The sequence below is a fragment of the Polypterus senegalus genome, chromosome 14 (genome assembly GCF_016835505.1).
Source record: "Polypterus senegalus isolate Bchr_013 chromosome 14, ASM1683550v1, whole genome shotgun sequence".
NCBI lineage: Eukaryota > Metazoa > Chordata > Cladistia > Polypteriformes > Polypteridae > Polypterus > Polypterus senegalus.
The window spans coordinates 140,332,936-140,355,068 of record NC_053167.1 but is presented as its reverse complement, the minus strand read 5'-3'; the positions used below and the strand labels follow the sequence as shown (position 1 = coordinate 140,355,068).

General features: G+C 46.1%; 1 protein-coding gene across 1 annotated transcript in view; it reads right to left on the bottom strand.

Annotated features, from left to right (window-relative positions):
- Positions 1 to 22,133, bottom strand: part of LOC120514536 (cytochrome P450 2J2-like) — a 48,823-nt gene that overhangs the window by 9,909 nt on the left and 16,781 nt on the right. Inside the window, exons 6-8 of the mRNA XM_039734965.1 lie at positions 19,253 to 19,394; positions 6,225 to 6,412; positions 5,021 to 5,162 (exon numbers count right to left, since the gene is read on the bottom strand). Of these exons, the coding sequence (XP_039590899.1) occupies positions 5,021 to 5,162; positions 6,225 to 6,412; positions 19,253 to 19,394 (472 nt within the window). The remainder of the gene's footprint in view (positions 1 to 5,020; positions 5,163 to 6,224; positions 6,413 to 19,252; positions 19,395 to 22,133) is intronic.

Genomic DNA, 22,133 nt, shown 5'->3' with positions numbered 1-22,133 from the left:
GTAGTTGAATGTAAATATATTTGCACAAACCGACACTCATGAGTAACATTTTTAGAAAGTTCAAAATGAAACGCAAATCGCAAAGCGTTTGTGTGCCAACTTGAACAAACATTTGCAGAATACATTAACTGACAATAGGTTGGCCCACCCTTTCCGAGTTTTGGTAGCCAACATGAGCCGTGATTCATCAATTCTTGGTAGCTGACCGAGTCGTCATTGGCCAATTCTTGGTAGCCGATACGGGCTGCAATTGCCCCGAGTTTTCAATTCTTGGTAGAATCTTGGTAGCAGAAAGTGATCTGATTGGTTTTCCATCCATCCATTATCCAACCTTCCAATATCCTTTTCGCTACCAAGAATTACCTCGACTCATGGCTGCTTGGGGGCGCCCTAGATTAGATGAACCATAGCACCTGATTCAACCTCACAACCCCTTGTTGTGTGCAGCAGTTGACCATGTTTAAAAACATCGGGTCAATCAAAAGACATAAAGAGGTGTGGTGAGAAACAAACAGCAGTGCCCTATGAGCCTGACGATCAAACTCTCTAATTTTACACCACCAAAGTTATGCGTCCTCTCAATGCGCACACTAACTTTAGTGTAAGTAAGTAGTAAATGTTAATCAAACATTCCAAAATGAACGTTATTAACAAATATTACATGTGTGATTTGAGATAAACTAAACTGAGGTGATGTTCATATGTCGGCTACCGGAGACTACGCCATATCACACGGTTAAATGAAACCCACCGGATCCATCTACTGTCGGAATGAAGGACATCAACAGAGCTCGCTTTGCTTTGTACAGTTGCCATTTTTAAACGTGTCCTTTATGTAACAGAGGTGTACTGGCAGGGCAGGCGATTTCTTGGGACCACATACTGGAGACCCCCTTTGAGTGTCCATTTACATTGTAATGACAAAATCTGTGAGTACCCCTTAAAGCACACCATTGACAGACTGCAATGACACATTCCCTGCCCAAAAAGGGCCCCAATCTCCATTACAATAGCGTTTGTGATGAAAGTTTCCTTCTTACTAACATTAAATGTAATTGGTGCTGTTTCCATAAATTAAGAAGAGGATTTACTAATTCCTGGAACCAAAAAGTGGAAAAAAATAAGACTAATAAATTTTATCATGTCCTGACTGTACTTGGTGGGGCAAATTGAAAGGCCCCATGGAGTTTTTTTATGTATATTTGATAGAGTCCCAAAAATGGCATTCTAGCAGTAGCACATAGCTGTTAAGTTGTCTTCTAGTTGTTAAATACTGTAAGTAGGCGTTTATGTTTGCTAAACCAAATAATTCTGGAAAATGTAACGGTGAGCAAACACAGCTGTTCTCGGCCTTCTGTGACATTTTTTTCCCAGGAACAAAGAAAAAAATGTTTGCATTCTATGAAAGAAGTCCAAAACAAGCCCGCTCGATGTTTAGTGTGCTTTCCAATACAAACTGAAACCGAACTACTTGTATATACTCGTGTATAAGTCGGGTCTTGAAACCCAAAAAATCGAACATAAAATCAGACCCTGACTTGTACGCCTGTTCAAAAATATGACAATTTTTTTTTTTCTTCTTGCCTTCTCAAGTCTTGCACCAGCTTCTTAAACACATTGAATTTTGTTACCAGTTTCTTTCGTCGCTTCAATGACTTTTAATTTAAAACCAGCTGCATATTTTCATCTGATCGTAGATAAGGGGATGCTCTTATGATAAAGGTGTATGAGGGTGTGAGATTCAAAAACACAAAACAGTGCAAACGGCGCTTCAGAATAGTTTGGGTATTACTCTGTGGTCACGTGGGCACAATACATAAAAAATAAAGGCAGTGTGCCCCATGGTTACTCTCTCGGGTGGGCGTTAGCATATCATAGTCACTTCGACCAATAAGTTTTCCACATTCGATTTATACGACTGACATTCTGAAATACTGGAAATTACACGGTAAAATCAAGCCCCGACTTATACACCGGAGAACTTAAACGTGACTATATAGTATATAACTGGAAACTGGAACAAAGTCATGAGTCAAGGAGTAGATTCACACCTGGTGGCATGGATTGTGGACTATTTTACAGACAGACCTCAATATGTGCATCTTGGGAACTGCAGGTCTGACATTGTGTTCAGCAATACAGGGGCGCCGCAGGAGACTGGACTTTCTCCGGTCCTGTTCAATCAACATACATCAGACTTCCAATACGACTCGGAGTCCTGCCACGTGCAAAAGTTCACTGATGACACTGCTATTGTGGGCTGCATCAGGAGTGGACAGGAGGAGGAGTACAGAAAGTTAATCAAAGACTTTGTTAAATGGTGCGACTCAAACCACTTACACCTTAACACCAGCAAGACCAAGGAGCTGGTGGTGGATTTTAGGAGGCCCAGGCCCCTCATGGACCCTGTGATCATCAGAGGTGACTGTGCAGAGGGTGCAGACCTTTAAATATCTGGGAGTGCAGCTGGATGACAAATTGAACTGGACTCTGTGCAAGAAAGGTCAGAGCAGACTATACTTTCTGAGAAGGTTGGCATCCTTCAACATCTGCAGTAAGATGCTGCAGATGTTCTACCAGACGGTTGTGGCGAGTGCCCTCTTCTACGCGGTGGTGTGCTGGGGAGGCAGCATAAAGATGAAAGACGCCTCACGCCTGGACAAACTTGTTAAGAAGGCAGGCTGTATTGTAGGAGTAAAGTTGGGCAGTTTAACATCTGTGGCAGAGCGACGGGCACTAAGCAAACTCCTATCAATCATGAAGAATCCACTGCATCCACTGAACAGGATCATCTCCAGGCAGAGGAGTAGCTTCAGTGACAGACTGAGGAGACCCCACACTATGCGACTCTTCAATTCCACCCGGGGGAGTAAATGCTAACATTAATTTTATTTTAATTTTTTCATTTTATTACTATTTAATTTAATATTGTTTCTTTGTATCAGTATACTGCTGCTGGATTATGTGAATTTCCCCTTGGGATTAATAAAGTATCTATCTATCTATCTATCTATCTATCTATCTATCTATCTATCTATCTATCTATCTATCTATCATATAGTGCCTTTCAAATCTATCTATCTATCTATCTATCTATCTATCTATCTATCTATCTATCTATCTATCATATAGTGCCTTTCACTCTATCTATCTATCTATCTATCTATCTATCTATCTATCTATCTATCTATCTATCTATCTATCTATCTATCTATTATATAGTGCCTTTCAAATCTATCTATCTATCTATCGAGTTACCCTCTGATTTGGAACAAAGCAAATGGACTGTGAGTGTGAAAATGCCTTTTGGTGTCAGTGAGTGCTTCAAGATTTTTTAAGTGCAGTTTGGAATTGCCTGCTGCTCAGGTTTGTACGCTCTTTCCGTTTTTGGCTTGCGATTCTGTATTAGTTCCCCTTAAACAACAGAGATGCTCATTCTGCTGGTTTGTCCTTTGGTGAATCATTGACTCTCCTTTTACCTCACACCATCAGTTTCATCTCCTGGACGTTGTTACCTGCTCTCATCTCACAGCCATTTTTTGCTCTTTCCTTTGCCCAGATCATTCCGAAGTATCCCGAACCAATCGCTGACATATTACTTGTAAGCTGGTAAGTTGTTGACATTATAGCTGTGAAGATTACTGTGTAGTGCTAAGTTGGCACTGCCCATATTGCTAGGCTTTAGTGGCACAGCAGATTTAACAGGGTGGCATTAAAGCCAACTGCGCTTACTAGAATCAATGCAAAAACATCCAATAATAGAACTGAATTCTACATACCAAAAAATCTTACATTTCTGCAATTAACAGATGCCTTCATCCAAAGCAACTTACAAAAGTGGTCAACACGATCGAGTAAGCATCAGTTTGGAAACAAGTTTGACAGGACAGAAACTGATCATCACAAGTGAAGAGTTCAGAACAATACAAATGAGTCACACTTGTTATAAGAACATATCAAAACCATTAAGAATTAATTGTAATAAAAATAATTCTTTACATTTATAAATCACTATCCTCACAACACAAAGTGCACATAGTAAGTGGGGAGCCACTTCAACCACCTCTGACGTGCAGCACCCACCTGGATGATGTGACGGCAGCCATTTTTCCACCAGTTATACTCACCATACATGAGCTGCTAGGTGGTGAAGTGGTGAGAGAGATAGCAAATTAAAGTAAGGGAATGATTAAGGGGGGTCACAATGACTAGGCTGTGGTGGGCAATTCAGCCTGGACCCTTACTCTTTTTGAAAGATGTCCAGGGATCTTTCATGACTACAGAGAGTCAGGAACTCAGTTTTATGTTTCATCCAGAGGATGGTGCCATTACTACAGCACACTGTCCCCCATCAATACACTGGGGCATTGGGGTCCACAATCAGACCACAGGGTAAGTGCCCCCTGCTCCCTTCACTAACACCTTCTGCCAGCAGCAACCCAAGGTTTTCCTATGTGGTCTCCCATCCAAATACTGGCCAGGCCTGAGCTTGCTTAGCTCTAGGTGGGTGACCACTTCTGAAGTGCAGGTACTAAGACTAATAGACATAAATTCAGCGAACAAAAGGGTCTTCAAACACTTCTTAAACACACTGAAGGAGTCAGAATTTTTAATGGAGGGTGGGAAGTTATTTCACCAGCTTGGAGCTACACGTGAAAAGAGTCTGGATTGAGATTTGATGCCTCACAGGGGTGGCGTCACCAGACACCATTCATCAGCAGACCTGAGTGGTCGAGAAGGAGCACCGGACCTAACAAGGGTCTCGATATTTGTGGGTTCTGAACAACTGAGTACTCTCTGGGAAAGTATCAGAAATGACATTAAGTTAGTGAAGAAAATGTATTAAACCCAAGAAAAATAAAAATTCAAATGGAAAACGATATCCCTACATTGTATAGGAACAAGACTGGTAACCTCGTAAAATTAAGAAGAAAGAGACGTTGGTTATTCTTATTTTGAAAATACAAAAAATAGAAGCTCCATACCCATCTAACAATTGCTAAAATAAAATTCCCATTACCAGCTGAGAAAGGCATAAAGGCTTCCTTTCGCCGGAACTTCCCATCCGGGGTGAGAAAATGTCCAGGATTAAATGTGTCAGGGGTCTCCCACTCATTCTTGTCATGGAGGACTGAGCTCAGATTAATGAGTACGGCCGTATCCTGAAAATAAAAACAGCAGTCACTCTCCATGCCACAAAAAATGAAATGAGTAAATAAGAAGTGACAAAGAGGAGTCACAAATTTACAAAAAATATCTTAAATATAGTTTGACACTACAGCTCATGAGAAATGCAGTTTAAAAATTCTTCTCCGAAAATCCATCAAATAGGAAACAAGAGCTAAATATCATAAGGTGTTCCTTTGTAGACTATCCAGGGTGGACACCCTGGTGGTAGTATTTGGACTACCTCCCCATATTTTGGCTGGATCCCTGCTTTAGCTGTCATTGGTTCAGCATGAGGCTGCATCCCGTCTTCGCCACCAATTGTTGTCTAGCAAGGGGGCTCATGATCCCTGGGAATGTGTTGTTTTTTAAAAATACTGATCATAGTCTGAACCGGTGTACATACCCCATTGAGTAACCATGATGGAAATATTAAAAGCAGGGAAATATGGTACAAAAGAAAAGATAGATTTAACTTGTTTCAAAATACAACATTCATATTCTTGTGGCTCACAGGCTCTTAGTTTAACACCATCACTGATGCCGAGCTACTCTGAAGTTCTATACACCCACTACCCTTTTTTACACCCTCAATATACATTGTAGTATAATCATTTATATATACAAGAGGAGCCATTGGATCAGTGTAAGCATCGCTCAGTTCTTCTGATGACTGAAGTTCCATTTTAGCTGTACTATGATCTGCACTTCTAAAAAGAACACATTACCAGACAGCATGGCACCCCAAGGCCTAAGTAAGCCATTCTTGAAGACTTTTCTTCAGTTCAACAATTAATGGACATGTATGGGTGGGCTCCACCCAATAGACATGCTGTTTTAAAAATTCTTCTTCTACGTCCATCAAATGGGAACCAGCTGACAGAGGTGGGAGAAATCTGAACTAGAGAGACATCCATTGTCAGGCCATTTATGGGACAACTCTTCAGCTTCCCAGCAGCCTTAGTGGCCAGTGAGCCCAGGGACAATGAGGACATGTAAGTAAGAGTGTATACAGCATTCATTTTATTATTTTATTAGATTTTATTTTATTAGATCACCTTTGGAATTAAGTAGCCTCCAATTGTCATGTCCTCCATGGTCATTTTCACAAGGTTCACGGGAACAATGTCGCCCACCCTCTGGATCTCATGAACCACTGCCTCGGTGTACGGCATGTTGATTTTGTCCTCTATCGATGGCAGATGAGTTTGGCCCAATACACTGTCAATCTCGGCTTGGACTTTTTCTAAAATGAATGAGAACCAAGAGCATCATATCACAGGGTGATCATTTGTCATTTGTCCATTCGTCCATCTTTTAATAGTTGTACTGGCAGGCTGGGTGGGCAGCACAGGGTGTAAAGCAGAAAAACCTTGGATGAGATGCACATCCACACAGTCGTTGTCACAGTTCAGTTCAGATTCAAACTGCTTTCTGCTAAAACAAATCTGCCTTTAATTAAGGCTGATTTATACTTCTCTGTCATTCTATGACGTAGCCTGACGCGCAACTACTCAAAAATTTGACCATGCGTTGCAATGACATGAGCGCTACGGCTCTGATTGGTCAGTTTGATAACTACATATTTCCATTCACGTTCCACTATTTTGAAGTAAACAAGGCACAGATTGAGGAACAAAAAGTTAGAAAATACACACATTTATGTGATACCTCATCACAACACTACAAGGATGATCAGATGGCGATGAATTTCAGGCACAAAATATCGCCCGACATCGGTTTGGAAGCTGGTCAATGTATGAAAAAGTGGAAGCCTATAGAAGAAAATGTGTAGCAATAGGAGCATTGATCCTGCGGAGGGCAAAAACTGGCACATTTTAATGGATCATTTGCCTTTCTTGCATGCACCACACACCGCCACCGAGCATTCAGGCATGCGCAGTGCGATGCTTAAGTATAAATTGCTTAGCGCATAGGCTACATGCATAGCTACGGCGTAGGCTCGGCACAGAAGTTTAAATCGACCTTAAGTGCAGCTAAAGTGGGCATATGGGGGTTGGAGAAAGGAAAATACAGTTGTGTACTGACTTGGACCACCTTGTGAACAGATCTAATGGACTGCATGCACTGGTCAATGTTACAAAATAAATTTAACGCACATCAGACAGACTGTTATGGGCGTGAAAAAGCACAACTAAAAAAATCATGATTATAATTGGAAGGAAGCATAGAGTGTGTGATGGACGGTTAGGGGGTCCTGCCCAGCTGGGACGCCTGGAAGGACTGGGAGAGGAACAATACCTTCCCTGGGCCAAGAGACGGCAGCCTCCCTGGTCTGCATGGGGGACCTGGGTACAGAGCTTGGAAGCTCATACCTGTTGGGGCCCGTGGCCACCACCAGGGGGCGCCCGGACAATTATGGAGCACTGGACGGCAGCACTTCCACCACACCAGGAAGTGCTACCAGAAGAAGAGTCCAGAGACACCCGGAGTGCTGCACCGCTCTTCTGCCACACCAGGAAGTGCTGCTGGAAGAAGATCAGGAAGCGCCTGGAGCACATCCGAGTCGGGAGGGAGAAGACGGAGCTTGCGAAAGAGGAGTGTAGGCGGCTGAAGAGAAATAAAAAGGACTGAGCTTGAGGTGTTATTGTGTGGTGCAATAAAAAAACGCAAGTTTTTGGGACATCTGGAGTCCGTGTCTGTCTGTTGCCGGGCTGATCTTTCACAAGTGATACTTATTCAAGTATATTTAACTCAATGCCACAAAAAAAAGACAAGTGATGCATGGAATTATTTACTGTATATACTCGTGGATAAGCTCTCCCGCAGATAAGTCAGGGCTTAATTTTACCGTATAATTTCCAGCATTTTATAATGTCGGTTGTATAAGTCGAATGCGGAAAACTCACCCTATTGGTCCAAGAGATTACGATATGCTAATGCCCACCTGAGAGTGTCACCACGGAGCGCACAACCTTTTGTTTCTACGTATTGTGCCTACGTGACCACACATTAATACCCAAACTATTCCGAAGCGACGTTTGCACTGTTTTGTGTTTTTTGTATCTCACACCCTCATACATCTTTATCGTAAGAGCATCCCTTATCTACGATGGAGCGTTCGATCAGAAGAAAATATGAAGCTGGTTTTTAAATTAAAAGTCATTAAAGTAGTAAAAGAAATTGGCAACTGCGCTGCTGCAAAAAAAATTGATGTGTCTGAGAAACTAGTGCGAGATTAGAGGAACCAAGAAGATGTAAAAAAAAAAATTACGTGTCGTATTTTTGGACGGGCGTATAAGTCAGGTTTGATTTTCTAATTGATTTTTTGGGTTTCAAGACCCAACTTATACGCAAGTATTTACGGTATATTGCAGAATACGTTTTGTCTTGTTAGAGTTCTGTATTACTCTGCTTTACCCTTTTGTATACTTTATTGTGTAGACTTGCCTCAGATCCAGTAGACTTACCACTGTTTATAAGATATTGTACTTTATAACTTCTCCCCACCTTCTCTCCTACATCTATAACCTCAGATAATTAGGCCCTGTCTACACAGGCATTGAAATCTTGGTTAAACGAAGGCACTCTGAGCGACATACAGTGGTGTGAAAAACTATTTGCCCCCTTCCTGATTTCTTATTCTTTTGCATGTTTGTCACACAAAATGTTTCTGATCATCAAACACATTTAACCATTAGTCAAATATAACACAAATAAACACAAAATGCAGTTTTTAAATGATGGTTTTTATTATTTAGGGAGAAAAAAAATCCAAACCTACATGGCCCTGTGTGAAAAAGTAATTGCCCCCTGAACCTAATAACTGGTTGGGCCACCCTTAGCAGCAATAACTGCAATCAAGTGTTTGCGATAACTTGCAATGAGTCTTCTACAGCGCTCTGGAGGAATTTTGGCCCACTCATCTTTGCAGAATTGTTGTAATTCAGCTTTATTTGAGGGTTTTCTAGCATGAAGCGCCTTTTTAAGGTCATGCCATAGCATCTCAATTGGATTCAGGTCAGGACTTTGAGTAGGCCACTCCAAAGTCTTCATTTTGTTTTTCTTCAGCCATTCAGAGGTGGATTTTCTGGTGTGTTTTGGGTCATTGTCCTGTTGCAGCACCCAAGATCGCTTCAGCTTGAGTTGACGAACAGATGGCGGACATTCTCCTTCAGGATTTTTGGTAGACAGTAGAATTCATGGTTCCATCTATCACAGCAAGCCTTCCAGGTCCTGAAGCAGCAAAACAACCCCAGACCATCACACTACCACCACCATATTTTACTGTTGGTATGATGTTCTTTTTCTGAAATGCTGTCTTCCTTTTACGCCAGCTATAACGGGACATTTGCCTTCCAAAAAGTTCAACTTTTGTCTCATCAGTCCACAAGGTATTTTTCCTAAAGTCTTGGCAATCATTGAGATGTTTCTTAGCAAATTTGAGACGAGCCCTAATGTTCTTTTTGCTTAACAGTGGTTTGCGTCTTGGAAATCTGCCATGCAGGTCGTTTTTGCAGGCCAGTCTCTTTCTTATGGTGGAGTCGTGAACACTGACCTTAATTGAGGCAAGTGAGGCCTGCAGTTCTTTAGACGTTGTCCTGGGGTCTTTTGTGACCTCTCGGATGAGTTGTCTCTGCGCTCTTGGGGTAATTTTGGTCGGCCGCCACTCCTGGGAAGGTTCACCACTGTTCCATGTTTTTGCCATTTGTGGATAATGGCTCTCACTGTGGTTCGCTGGAGTCCCAAAGCTTTAGAAATGGCTTTCTAACCTTTACCAGACTGATAGATCTCAATTACTTCTGTTCTCATTTGTTCCTGAATTTCTTTGGATCTTGGCATGATGTCTAGCTTTTGAGGTGCTTTTGGTCTACTTCTCTGTGTCAGGCAGCTCCTATTGAAGTGATTTCTTGATTGAAACAGGTGTGGCAGTAATCAGGAAATTGAACTCAGGTGTGATACACCACAGGTAGGTGATTTTTGAACAAGGGGGCAATTACTTTTTCACACAGGGCCATGTAGGTTTAGATTTTTTCTCCCTAAATAATAAAACCATCATTTAAAAACTGCATTTTGTGTTTACTTGTGTTATATTTGACTAATGGTTAAATGTGTTTGATGATCAGAAACATTTTGTGTGACAAACATGCAAAAGAATAAGAAATCAGGAAGGGGGCAAATAGTTTTTCACACCACTGTATATATATATATATGCATGAAACCGAGTCCAAAACAGAATTCAGGGAACAGGGAAAAGGTGGAGGCTTTTAAAGGGGAAGACAGGAAGTGAAGTCAAAAGGGTTGGGCTCATGTTGGTCTTCTGTCATTGGTGCGAGCCCAGACGTGACATCACAGGGGCCGGAGCCGGCAAGGTCTCCTTCCATTGGCTCGGTCCCGGAAAATGACGTCAAGAGGACCAGGTGGAATATCCCGTGAGTCTTCTGCAGGCTCCTCCAGAGCGCTGTAAAAGACTCATTGCAAGTTATCGCAAACGCTTGATTGCAGTTATTGCTGCTAAGGGTGGCCCAACCAGTTATTAGGTTCAAGGGGCAATTACTTTTTCACACAGGGCCATGTAGGTTTGGATTTTTTTTCTCCCTAAATAATAAAACCCATCATTTAAAAACTGCATTTTGTGTTTACTTGTGTTATATTTGACTAATGGTTAAATGTGTTTGATGATCAGAAACATTTTGTGTGACAAACATGCAAAAGAATAAGAAATCAGGAAGGGGGCAAATAGTTTTTCACACCACTGTATATATATATATTGTGAAAGATAGCAGCCCTGACACACACCGCCACCAAACCCCCCAAAGTCTAGGCTCTCAATAGCCACTATTTTCCTATACAACACACTCGGGCCTCTCCTCACCTCCTCTGCCTCGACCTCGTCCTCCTCCTCACCCGACTCCTTAAGTAGGTGGCTGATTGGTGACCACACCCAGCCACCTGCGACAGTACTCCCCCGCTAGCTGATACCTCCCGGCGGCCCTCTGTTACTCCCTCTTTCGGCTTTCCCATGCGGTAAGTCCACCTCCCGCGCTGCGAGGTTCTCCTCTGCCTCCGCAGAGGCCAGCCCTTCACGGGACGTGCGCACCCAGCGACACGTCCTCCCCTGTTGGAGGAACTGGTTTCCTCAAGCCGCTTCCTCCGCCTACTTTGGGATGCCGTGGCGGCTTGGATCTGCTCATTGTAAGAACGCAGACCCGGCCCCGCTGGTGTCCGGAGCTTTACGGGGTCGGTATCACCTACCTTCCCCGCTGTACCTCTCCGTCCAGGAGCTCCTGCAGTACGCCGATCCTTTCTCGCCTGCGGCGCTCGACTTAACGTCACTGCCATCCTTCCTGAGTCAAGCTTCTTCGCCTGGAGGGCACATCGCTCGGCCGGCGGCGACAGCATAAGGCGCAGTTCTTCTTGCAGCTCCTGTAACACAGCCGCCAAGGAGAGAGAAGCAGCCGACGGTGGGCTTACCTTGTGCGGGGTTCCACCGACAGACTGCTCTCTATGGGCCTTTCCCTGCGGCCCATTCGGGTTTCCTGGGTGCACGGGACGGGCATTCCCTGCTCTCGCCTTCGACCAACCGCTGGCGAGAGAACAGGACACACTGTCCAATCCCGTGCCTGTATTGAGGAGGGACTTTTGTTCGGCCTTAACGCTCTCCTCTCTTCCTGGAGAGCGTCTCTGCTGGCAGCATCGCGGCTGCTGTGGCTTCCACAGCTCCAGCCTCACCTTCTCGGCAGTCCCCTTGCTGGGCTCCGCATCGGTGAGCCGCCCCTTAATGACAAAGTCCTTCAATGATCCCCCAATGGTCCATACAGCACTTCGCTGCTGCGGGGTTGGGTGCACGCCGCCTCTGCGGCACGTGGGTGGGCTCCCCTGTTGTGCCGGGCCTTTCACAGAACTTTTTAGGAATACAGGTCCCCACCTCGACCCAGGTGGAGCATCCTGCCGGCTATGCCACTGTGAAAGATAGCGGCCTGGACACACACAGGCTCCATCAGTCACATTTACTTATACAATTATATTACAAAGTCAAGTGCACCACCACCAAACCCCCAAAGTCTAGCCTCTCAATAGCCACTATTTTCCTATACAACACACTCAGGCCTCTCCTCGCCTCCTCTGCCTCGACCTCATCCTCCTCCTCACTCGACTCCTGCCTTGATTGCAGGGCGGCTCCTTAAGTAGACAATATATATATATATATATATATATATATATATTGTGGAAGACTGCCGGCTTCGAGGCGGTCCGCACCCCCAGGCCGACAGGAGGAGCTCTCCCGACAGCGGGATCATGCCCCGAGGTCCAGCAGGGCCTTATGGACTCTGTGGTGTTTATACACAGCCCTGCTGGATACCTTGGGCCACCAGGAGTCGCTGTGGGGGGACTTATGGGCTCTGTTGTGCCTTATGACCCGGGAGTACGTCACGGTCACGTGACAGGAAGGTATGGCGTGCTCCCGGGTTGAAGTAATGGACTGATTGCCCTGACCCGGAAGGAATAAGGAACTGTGGACTGCTGGGACAGGAACACCTCCGGGTCAGGGGCTATAAAAGGACGCTGCCTCAGTCCAGACACTGAGCTGTGCTGGGTGGGAGAGGAGCAAAGTGTCTGGGCGAGGAGGAGAGGTCATTGTGTTTATTATTAGTGTGAGAAACAGATTTGTGAGGAGTGTGGGAGGTGCTTGGTGCACTGCGAAAAATAATAAAAGATTCGTGGACTATTACCTGGTGTCAGGAGTCGTACCTGAGGGTTCAAGGGTGCACTACTGCCCCCTACTGCCACACTGGCGTAGTCGGCAGGATTCTCTGGCCGTCTGTTGGCAGAGGACCTGCATAAAAAACAAAATTTGTGTGGGCAGACAACCCTCGGTCGAATCCCCATTTTTACACGGAGGTGCACAACACCACCCGCTGCCAAGGAAGCGGCAACAGTGCGTGCTATCCCGCTCTACAGGGCCATGGGAAAGAAAACAGGAAAAAAGAAGGTCAGTCCCAGCCGCCTGCAGGGCATGACGGACGCCGCGATGTCCTGGACCCTCCTGACCGGGAGCGAGGAAGACAAAGCGCTGATACGGGCCAAACAAGCCCGGGCCGCGAAGGACCCGGCACACGGACAAATCCCGGGCGCAGCGTACTCCTTAGACGGTCCGGGGGTGCCGCATTCCGTTACGGAGGCGGCTTCAGGTAAACCGCCCGATGTCCCGTCTTTGTTGTTTTCCTATTTTGCAGACGTCCGCCGGGAGGATTGCAGCGGCGTCTTGGATGACGGCCTCATGCCTCGGCAAAATGGCCGCGGCTCCCAGAAGGCAAGTCGCGGTGAAAGGCGGCTAGAGACAGCCGCGGTTGGTGACAACAGACTGGTCACCCGCGGGGTTGTCGGGACGGTGGAGGAAACCCGAGTCCGCCCGGCGAGGCGGTCGCCCCTAACGGGTCCGAGCCTCCTCGAAGGGAGGGAAGGCGGGCGGCGCTGCCGAAAGAAAAGCCGCCGACAAAGAGGGCGGGTTGTGGCTGACGAGTCTGCCGCGGTAAAGGAGAAGGCAGATCGCAGCCGCTTGTAGTAGCCAGCCGTCCCTCTGAGGACTCCAACTCCCAGGAGCCTTTGCACGACCCAGCGGAACACGTGCCTGGAGGCGACGTGCTCATTGGTTCCCGGCCGGAAGGTAAGCACACCGCGGAAGCGAAAATGCAGCCGGCCGTAGTAACTGACTGTTTGGACTTACGGGGTCTCGAGAAATACCTCGAGCCCCTGCACCGTTTCTTGCAGGGTATCGAAGACCTAAAGGAACGAGTGGAGGAACTAGGAGCGACGGCAGCAGCACCTGTAAAGGCGCTGAAGGATTTCGTGCAGCGGCTGCGCCGGGAAGCTCCGGAGATGATCGGCGGGAGTACAGGTGAGTCCCTCCCGTGTCGAGAGAGTAAGGGGACACAGTGCGATCGGGCACCGCGGAGAATGAGTAGCGCGTGTCAAAGCACTGTGTACCCGACAAGAGACTGGGGCACGATGACCGATTGGTCGGGGACTGGAGCAAACAGCCCGGGGCATGCGCATGGCGTGGCTTTCCGGGGCAGTACGGCTCACCAGGACCCGACCGGTCTTAAGTGCGGGGTAGCGCCGATGGTAGGAGTGCCGGGGGATGCGCCGCTCGTGCCGGTGCAGCTGAATAGTGCTGTTCATCGGTGCGGGACGGTGCAAATGACGCCGACTCCCAGTAAGCGGAAGGTAACGGGTGTGCAGACAGCACAGAGGCTCTCCTCTTCCCATGGAGGGCCTCAGGCTGAACGCAAGCCCACATTGCGGGAGATCCCCAAAAGGAATGGTGGGTCTCCCAACAGGATGGAAGGAAGGCTTGAGGGCCGCCAGGCGGCCATGATGACTTCCCTGGCAGGTGAAGGGGCGGAGACGACGCTGACGGAGTTCCCGAGATGTTTTTGGTCCCGCAGAGGGGAACAGCCAGGAGGACTCCGTCGGTGCTATAATTGCCGGCGACCGGGCCACGAGGCGCCATTGTCCCCGAGAGACAGGAGGTACACCGTCCCCAAGGTTCGCTCGAGGACAGGGGCAACGCACTCAAGGCCGGACGACGCGTCCTCCTGGAGGAGGACGTCCCTCTCGGGGCCGGACGCTCCGCCCCAGAAGTCGTCACTAAGGGGGGGGAACTGTGGAAGACTGCCGGCTTCCGAGGCCGGTCCGCACCCCCAGGCCGACAGGAGGAGCTCTCCCGACAGCAGGATCATGCCCCGAGGTCCAGCAGGGCCTTATGGACTCTGTGGTGTTTATACACAGCCCTGCTGGATACCTTGGCGCCACCAGGAGTCGCTGTGGGGGGACTTATGGGCTCTGTTGTGCCTTATGACCCGGGAGTACGTCACGGTCACGTGACAGGAAGGTATGGCGTGCTCCCGGGTTGAAGTAATGGACTGATTGCCCTGACCCGGAAGGAATAAGGAACTGTGGACTGCTGGGACAGGAACACCTCCGGGTCAGGGGCTATAAAAGGACGCTGCCTCAGTCCAGACACTGAGCTGTGCTGGGTGGGAGAGGAGCAAAGTGTCTGGGCGAGGAGGAGAGGTCATTGTGTTTATTATTAGTGTGAGAAACAGATTTGTGAGGAGTGTGGGAGGTGCTTGGTGCACTGCGAAAAATAATAAAAGATTCGTGGACTATTACCTGGTGTCAGGAGTCGTACCTGAGGGTTCAAGGGTGCACTACTGCCCCCTACTGCCACAATATATATATATATATATATATATCCATCCATCCATTTTCTAACCCGCTGAATCCTAACACAGGGTCACGGGGGTCTGCTGGAGCTATCCTGGGCAGGGTGCCAACCCACTGCAGATATATATATACAGGTATATATATATATACATAATCATGGGATTTATCAGGTTATCCAAAATGTTTTCTTTGCGCGCATTGGAATTTTGCCAGTGTGAGGTTTCTGAACTCTTTCAGGACCTACTCCAATCGGGGCAAACCTGCCGTGTCTGTGGAGAACTGTTTCTCCATTGCCGAGAGAACCACTGGTTTGCAGTGCAGCAGCAAAGCGCCACAGAAACAACTACGAACCGATCGAGATTGCGCTATACACGCCTGTGGCCGATGGGTGATGCAAGCGAAATTCTAAATTCAGGGAACGGTATAACTTGGCCACTGACCTTGCCCCGACTATGCCCGTTTGCTGTGTCTGTGTATAGGAGAGTGGTAGCTCCCACTGCAATAAATAACCCTGTTGTTAAAGATGAGTAAAGCTGGTGTTGCTAAAGAACTGAGACTCAGCCTTGTGTTTTGGGGTGCAAGACAGGGAGTCACACGTCACAGAAGAAATTGACGCCAAGAAAAAGCTGCCTGCAATGTTTTTTTGATGCCATCCAAACACACATCCGACAAAACACAAGAGGTGAAACCCCTTGTTGATTATCTGATTCGCTGCAATGAGCATAAAAACATTCGCTGTTCAATTCGCGCTCACCTGACTCTACACACAGCAGAAAAAAGCTCAGTTCAGATGTCTGTGTGGACGGGGCTTTGCACAGAGTAAAAGACAAGCAGGAGTTAAGTTACAACTTTAAATAATGTGGTATTGATAATATATTGTTAAAATAATATCAATAAGCAAAATACATCTGAACATTGGCAACCATACAACCTGATAAATGCTGATATGTAGTTTCAGGCGGCACACAGACTTGTAGTTACTTTAATGTCTCTAGTTAAGGCATCGTTTTTAGTCCGCATGCCTGTCTCAATATGGCGGCCGAGTTGTGCTTCTCAGTGTGTTGTCTTTCTGGCCATGGTGTCAGAGAGAGAAGCAGGGTAAAGCGACCACATTTGTACATACGACTACATTCTCTCTCCAAATCCTTACACCAGCAGGGTGTTGTGGTACAGAATGGCCTCTGATTCAAAAACCAATCCCAAACAGCCATACCTCAGACCAATAGAATTTCAGTGTGATTCATCCCCCAGATTAGGGGTTCTCAACGTTGGTCCTGGTCCAGCTTCTGTTTAAATTGGAATCCTGAGCTAATGAAGTGAACTGTTCTTGCCCAGATTCTGTGTTTTGGAAACAATATAGATTTATATAGATATAAATATAGAAATTAGAAAACTAAGTTTGGTTAAAAAAATAAAAATAAAATATACTTAGCAGTTTTTTTAATGTTCATTCTGTTTTTCTAATTGTTTAATTAATCCATTGTTTTCTAACTAGTGGGTCTGATGTTAAAGTACAGTAGTTGCAGCCTTTCATGATTCAGTGTTGTTTGCCCGGGTGTCTGCTCTGCTGGTTGTCATTACTAAAATACAATAAAGGGAGAAAACTGCACTGAGAAAGGGCAAAATATAATGAAAGCAACAAAAGTGAGTTAAGCATTTAAATCTATAGTGAAAATGGAAATATTTCTAAATGCCTTATAATAAATGAAAAAATCATGCCGCTAATTAATGGTCCACTACCTCCCAACTTCGACTCGCATGAATAAGGGGTCTGCTGGAGCCAGTCCCAGCCAACACAGGGCACAAGGCAGGAAACAAACCCCGGGCCCACTGCAGGGCACACACACCCACACACCAGCATACACTAGGGACAATTTAGGACCGCCAATGCACCTAACCTGCATGTCTTTGGACTGTGGGAGGAAGCCAGAGCACCCGGAAGAAACCCACGCAGACATGGGGAGAACATGCAAACTCCATGCAGGGATGCCACGCGAAGCAAACCCAGGTCTTCTAACTGCGAGGCAGCAGTGCTACCACTGCACCACTGTGCCACCCTTGTTAATTATATATCTATCTAAATCATTTATATATATTAAAAATAGCAGCGGCCCTAGCACTGACCCCCGCTGGTCACCACTCTTAATGTCACCCAATTCTGATGAGGTTCCTTGCACCATCACCCTCCACTTCCTGTGTCTGAGCCAATTCTGCACCCATCTAAAAACATCTACCCTGAAAGCCCACTTCTTTTAATTTGATGCCCGCCCTCTCACATGGCACCTTATCAGGACAGTGAGGAGGACCTCGCCCGGCTCCCCACTCCTGACATCACGCTTCCCCCTCCCCTTGTCCTGCAGCATCTGTCTCAGATTAGCACAAATATATCGCTCCTGCAAGATAACTATGATTCTTAGCGCAATGAAGGAAGTTGCAAAGTCAACCAGAATGTTCAAGCAAATTATTGAAAAAAAAAAAACAATCTAAATCCGTGAAGTAGTTCTCTCATTCGCTAGCTAAACGGAGGAAAGGAAACCCCCGAGGCTGGCCCTTGAGTGAGGTGGGCCTCACCCCCTTCCCTTCAGCCCGCTGCGTGTCTCTCAGATTCACACAAATAATTTGGTACTGCAAGCAAACTCTGATACTTAGCGCGGTGAGAGAAGTTGCAAAATCAATCATAATGTTCAAGCAAATTGTAAAAAAAACCCCAATCTAAATCCATTAAGTAGTTCTCTTGTGAAAAGCAGACAGACATACAGACGTTGGATTTTATATATATATAGAGATAATGTTATATGATAGTTATGTGATAGTAATATCCATCCATTATCCAACCCGCTATCCTAACTAGTGGTCATGGGAGTCTGCTGGAGCCAATCCCAGCCAACACAGGGCGCAAGGCAGGAAACAAATCCCAGGCAGGGCGCCAACCAACCGCAGGGCACACACACACCAAGCACACACTAGGGACAATTTAGGATTGCCAATGCACCTTACCTGCATGTCTTTGGACTGTGGAAGGAAAGACACACAGACACAGGGAGACCATGGAAACTCCACGCAGGGAAGACCTGGGAAGCAAACCTTGGTCTCCTAACTACGAGGCAGCAGCGCTACCCACTGCGCCACTGTGCCACCCGTGATACTGTAGTAATATGATTATTAGAATTTGTTACTAATCCTCACCTATTGTGATTCCCTTCTTGGTACTAAAATGTTGCACTTGGTGCCACTGCCCACTGCCCAGGGGTCCTTTCATCAGATTGGCTGGCCCAGCACTGACTCAGCTGTGGAATGGCCAATAGGGGGAGGCATCTCGATGGCCGAGGTCTCCAGGACTCTCTGAACAAATCCAAATATTATTATTTGATATCATCTACTGTTGAATTCTGCTCTGTACTTGTAATATTTCTATTGCACTATTATATTGTATTGAGGATGACTTGTGTTCTGTTCTGTGTATTGTATTGAACCCCCTTTTGTTGACACCCACCACACGCCCAACCCACCTGGGAAGGGGTCTCTCCTTGAACTGCCTTTCCCGAGGTTTCTTCCATTTTTTTCCTACAAGGGTTTTTTTGGGAGTTTTTCCTTGTCTTCTTAGAGAGTCAAGGCTGGTGGGCTGCCAAAAGGCAGGTCCTGTTAAAGCCCTTGTGTGATTTTGGGCTATATGAAATAAATTGTATTGTATTGGATTGTTGCTGTATTGAGCGAACTTCCGCCTGACTCAGAAGTGCTCCCCATGGGCTACGCCCTTACACTGAAAGTACTTGCTGAAGTGTCACTCACTCTCCTTCACCTCACCTTCACCTATAAATGAGGGCGATTCAGACCTCCCAATCTAAAGAGAACATTCTGAAGTGAAGGATCATGGGACATTTGTAATTACACTCACCCTGTATGTGTGGGTTTTGAGCCATGAAGAGCAGAGCCCAGCGGATGGCCGTGGCAGTCGTTTCACTTCCAGCCACAAACAGGTCAAAGGTGTCTGAGCACAGAGCATCGTCGTTGAATTCAGCTGCAGGGTCATTTTTGCGCTGAAAAAAACACAAAATATTCCACTGTCAGTGCCAGATACAGCAGTGCCGGTATTTTTAATAGAATCAAACAAGCAATGTCTAATGTAATAGTGGCATTACAAGTATGAAACTGTCACATATGCATGCTGTACTTTCTTCACATTATGTAATTAATATAATCATCCAACCTCTGCTCCTTAGGGACAAGCTGACAGAGATGGCAGTAGATTCACACCTGGTGTCATGGATCGTGGACTATCTTACAGACAGACCTCAGTATGTGCGTCTCGGGAACTGCAGGTCTGACATTGTGGTCAGCAGCACAGGAGCGCTGCAGGGGACTGGACTTTCTCCGGTCCTGTTCAGCCAACATACATCGAACCTCCAATACAACTCGGAGTCCTGCCACGTGCAAAAGTTCGCTGACGACACTGATATGGTGGGCAGCATCAGGAGTGGGCAGGATGAGGAGTATAGGAACCTAATCAAGGACTTTGTTAAATGGTGCGACTCAAACCACTTACATCTGAACACCAGCCAAACCAAGGAGCTGGTGGTGGATTTTAGGAGGCCCAGGCCCCTCATGGACCCCCGTGATCATCAGAGGTGACAGTGCAGAGGGTACAGACCTATAAATACCTGGGAGGGCAGTTGGATGATAAACTGGACTAGACTGCCAATACTGATGCTCTGTGAAGGAGAGGTCAGAGCCGACTATACTTCATTAGAAGGCTGGCGTCCTTCAACATCTGCAATAAGAAGCTGCAGATGTTCTGTCAGACGGTTGTGGCAAGCGCCCTCTTCTATGCGGTGGTATGCTTGGCAGACAGCATAAAGAAGAGGGATGCCTCACACCTGAACAATCTGGTGAGGAAGGCAGGCTCTATTGTAGGCACGGAGCTGGACAGTTTGACATCCGTGGCAGAGCGACGGGCGCTGAGCAGACTCCTGTCAATCATGGAGAATCCACTGCATCCACTGAACAGGATCATCTCCAGACAGAGGAGCAGCTTCAGCCACAGACAGACTGAGGAGACCCCACACTATGCGACTCTTCAATTCCACCCAGGGGGGTAAACGTTAACATTACACAAAGTTATTGTCTGTTATACGTGCATTGTTATTTATCAGTATGCTGCTGCTGGAGTATGGGAATTTCCCCTTGGGATTAATAAAGTATCTATCTATCTATTATATAGTGCCTTTCATCTATCTATCTATCTATCTATCTATCTATCTATCTATCTATCTATCTATCTATCTATCTATCTATCTATCTATTATATAGTGCCTTTCAAATCTATCTATCTATCTATCTATCTATTATATAGTGCCTTTCAAATCTATCTGTTTATCTATCTAATCATATAAATCTCTTCTTTGGGACACATAAAGTCTGTCAATGGCGATACGGATGGACCAGCAACTCGACCAGGAGGTCATAATGGATAGACAGTATAATGGAAGAAGCAGCCCAGCTAGGATGGCTATTAATTCCTATCCCAGTCTGGGCAGGTGGGGCGTAGTGAATGGACTGGGACAGTTTATCCCCCCAACAAGGGAGGAGGAGGTGCTTCTCTGGTCAGCTCCCAGCTTAGACATGTGCAGGGTATCATTAGGACCTGTAGACTTGAAGGGCTACCCTGTTGGGGTCTCTGGGTGCCACCAGAGGACACTAACAAAAGAATCTCTTCTTATTTTGGGGAGCTTCCATCTGACCTGGAAGTGCTTCCCATAGGCTAAACCCTGACACCTCAACCAGAATGTTTGAGAAAATTATAGAAAAAAAAACCAATCTAAATCCGTTAAGTGATTCTCTCGTGAAAAGCATACAGACATACATACAGGCAGACAGAGATTTTACATATATAGAAATGTATGCATAATTATTATTATCTAATTTTAATTTGTTTTTCTTTGCATGTGACTACTTTTTTGATATCACCTAACGCACATTGAGCCCATCCTTTGTATGAAAATGGGTTGTAGAACTACATGAGAAGAACAGGCTACAGCGAATACTCAACGATCCCCGTCGCTCGTCTTCCCACCTTTCAGGAATCGACCTATTCCAGATTCACAAAGTGGGTGGGGATAAAAATCACAGGTGGCCCCTCACTAGAGTTAGTTTTAGGGCTGTTGGAGGGTCATCTGACTCACAAAATGCCAAGTCCTCCCAGGGTGGAGGCTCCGGGGCTGCGGAGATACCAGACTCATCTCAACAGAACGGACAAATCGAGCCAGACGCCTCACATCCAGACCACAACCTCTTTGAACTTCTGCCATCTGCCAGGCCAAAACAAGCAGAAAGCAGAACTGCAGCAGGCCATCAAGCTCACAAATAGTTCTGCCATCGACTCCACTATCTTGTGAAATTCCGTACATAAAACTAATGCTTGACTGAATATTTATTTTACTGCACTGCCATGCACTTTGTATGCATGTCTTTACATTCTTTGTCTTGTATTTATCTCATCTTGTCTGTCACATAATGAGTTGAAGAGTCACCAACAAAAAAGGCACAGAATCGGATTCCTTGCATGCCGGCAGACTGGACCAATAAATGTGATTCTCATTACAATCGTAAACTTCTCTTTTGCTTCTATGCTCCATTTGCGCCCTTATTAATTTATTTCTTTTTGTTTCTCCTCATTGTTCCTCATTCATGTAGAACACCACACTGGACAACTAAGCCTCATGTTAAAAGACGACTCTGCTCCTGCATTTCTCCATCCTGCTCATCTTTGCACAATGAGA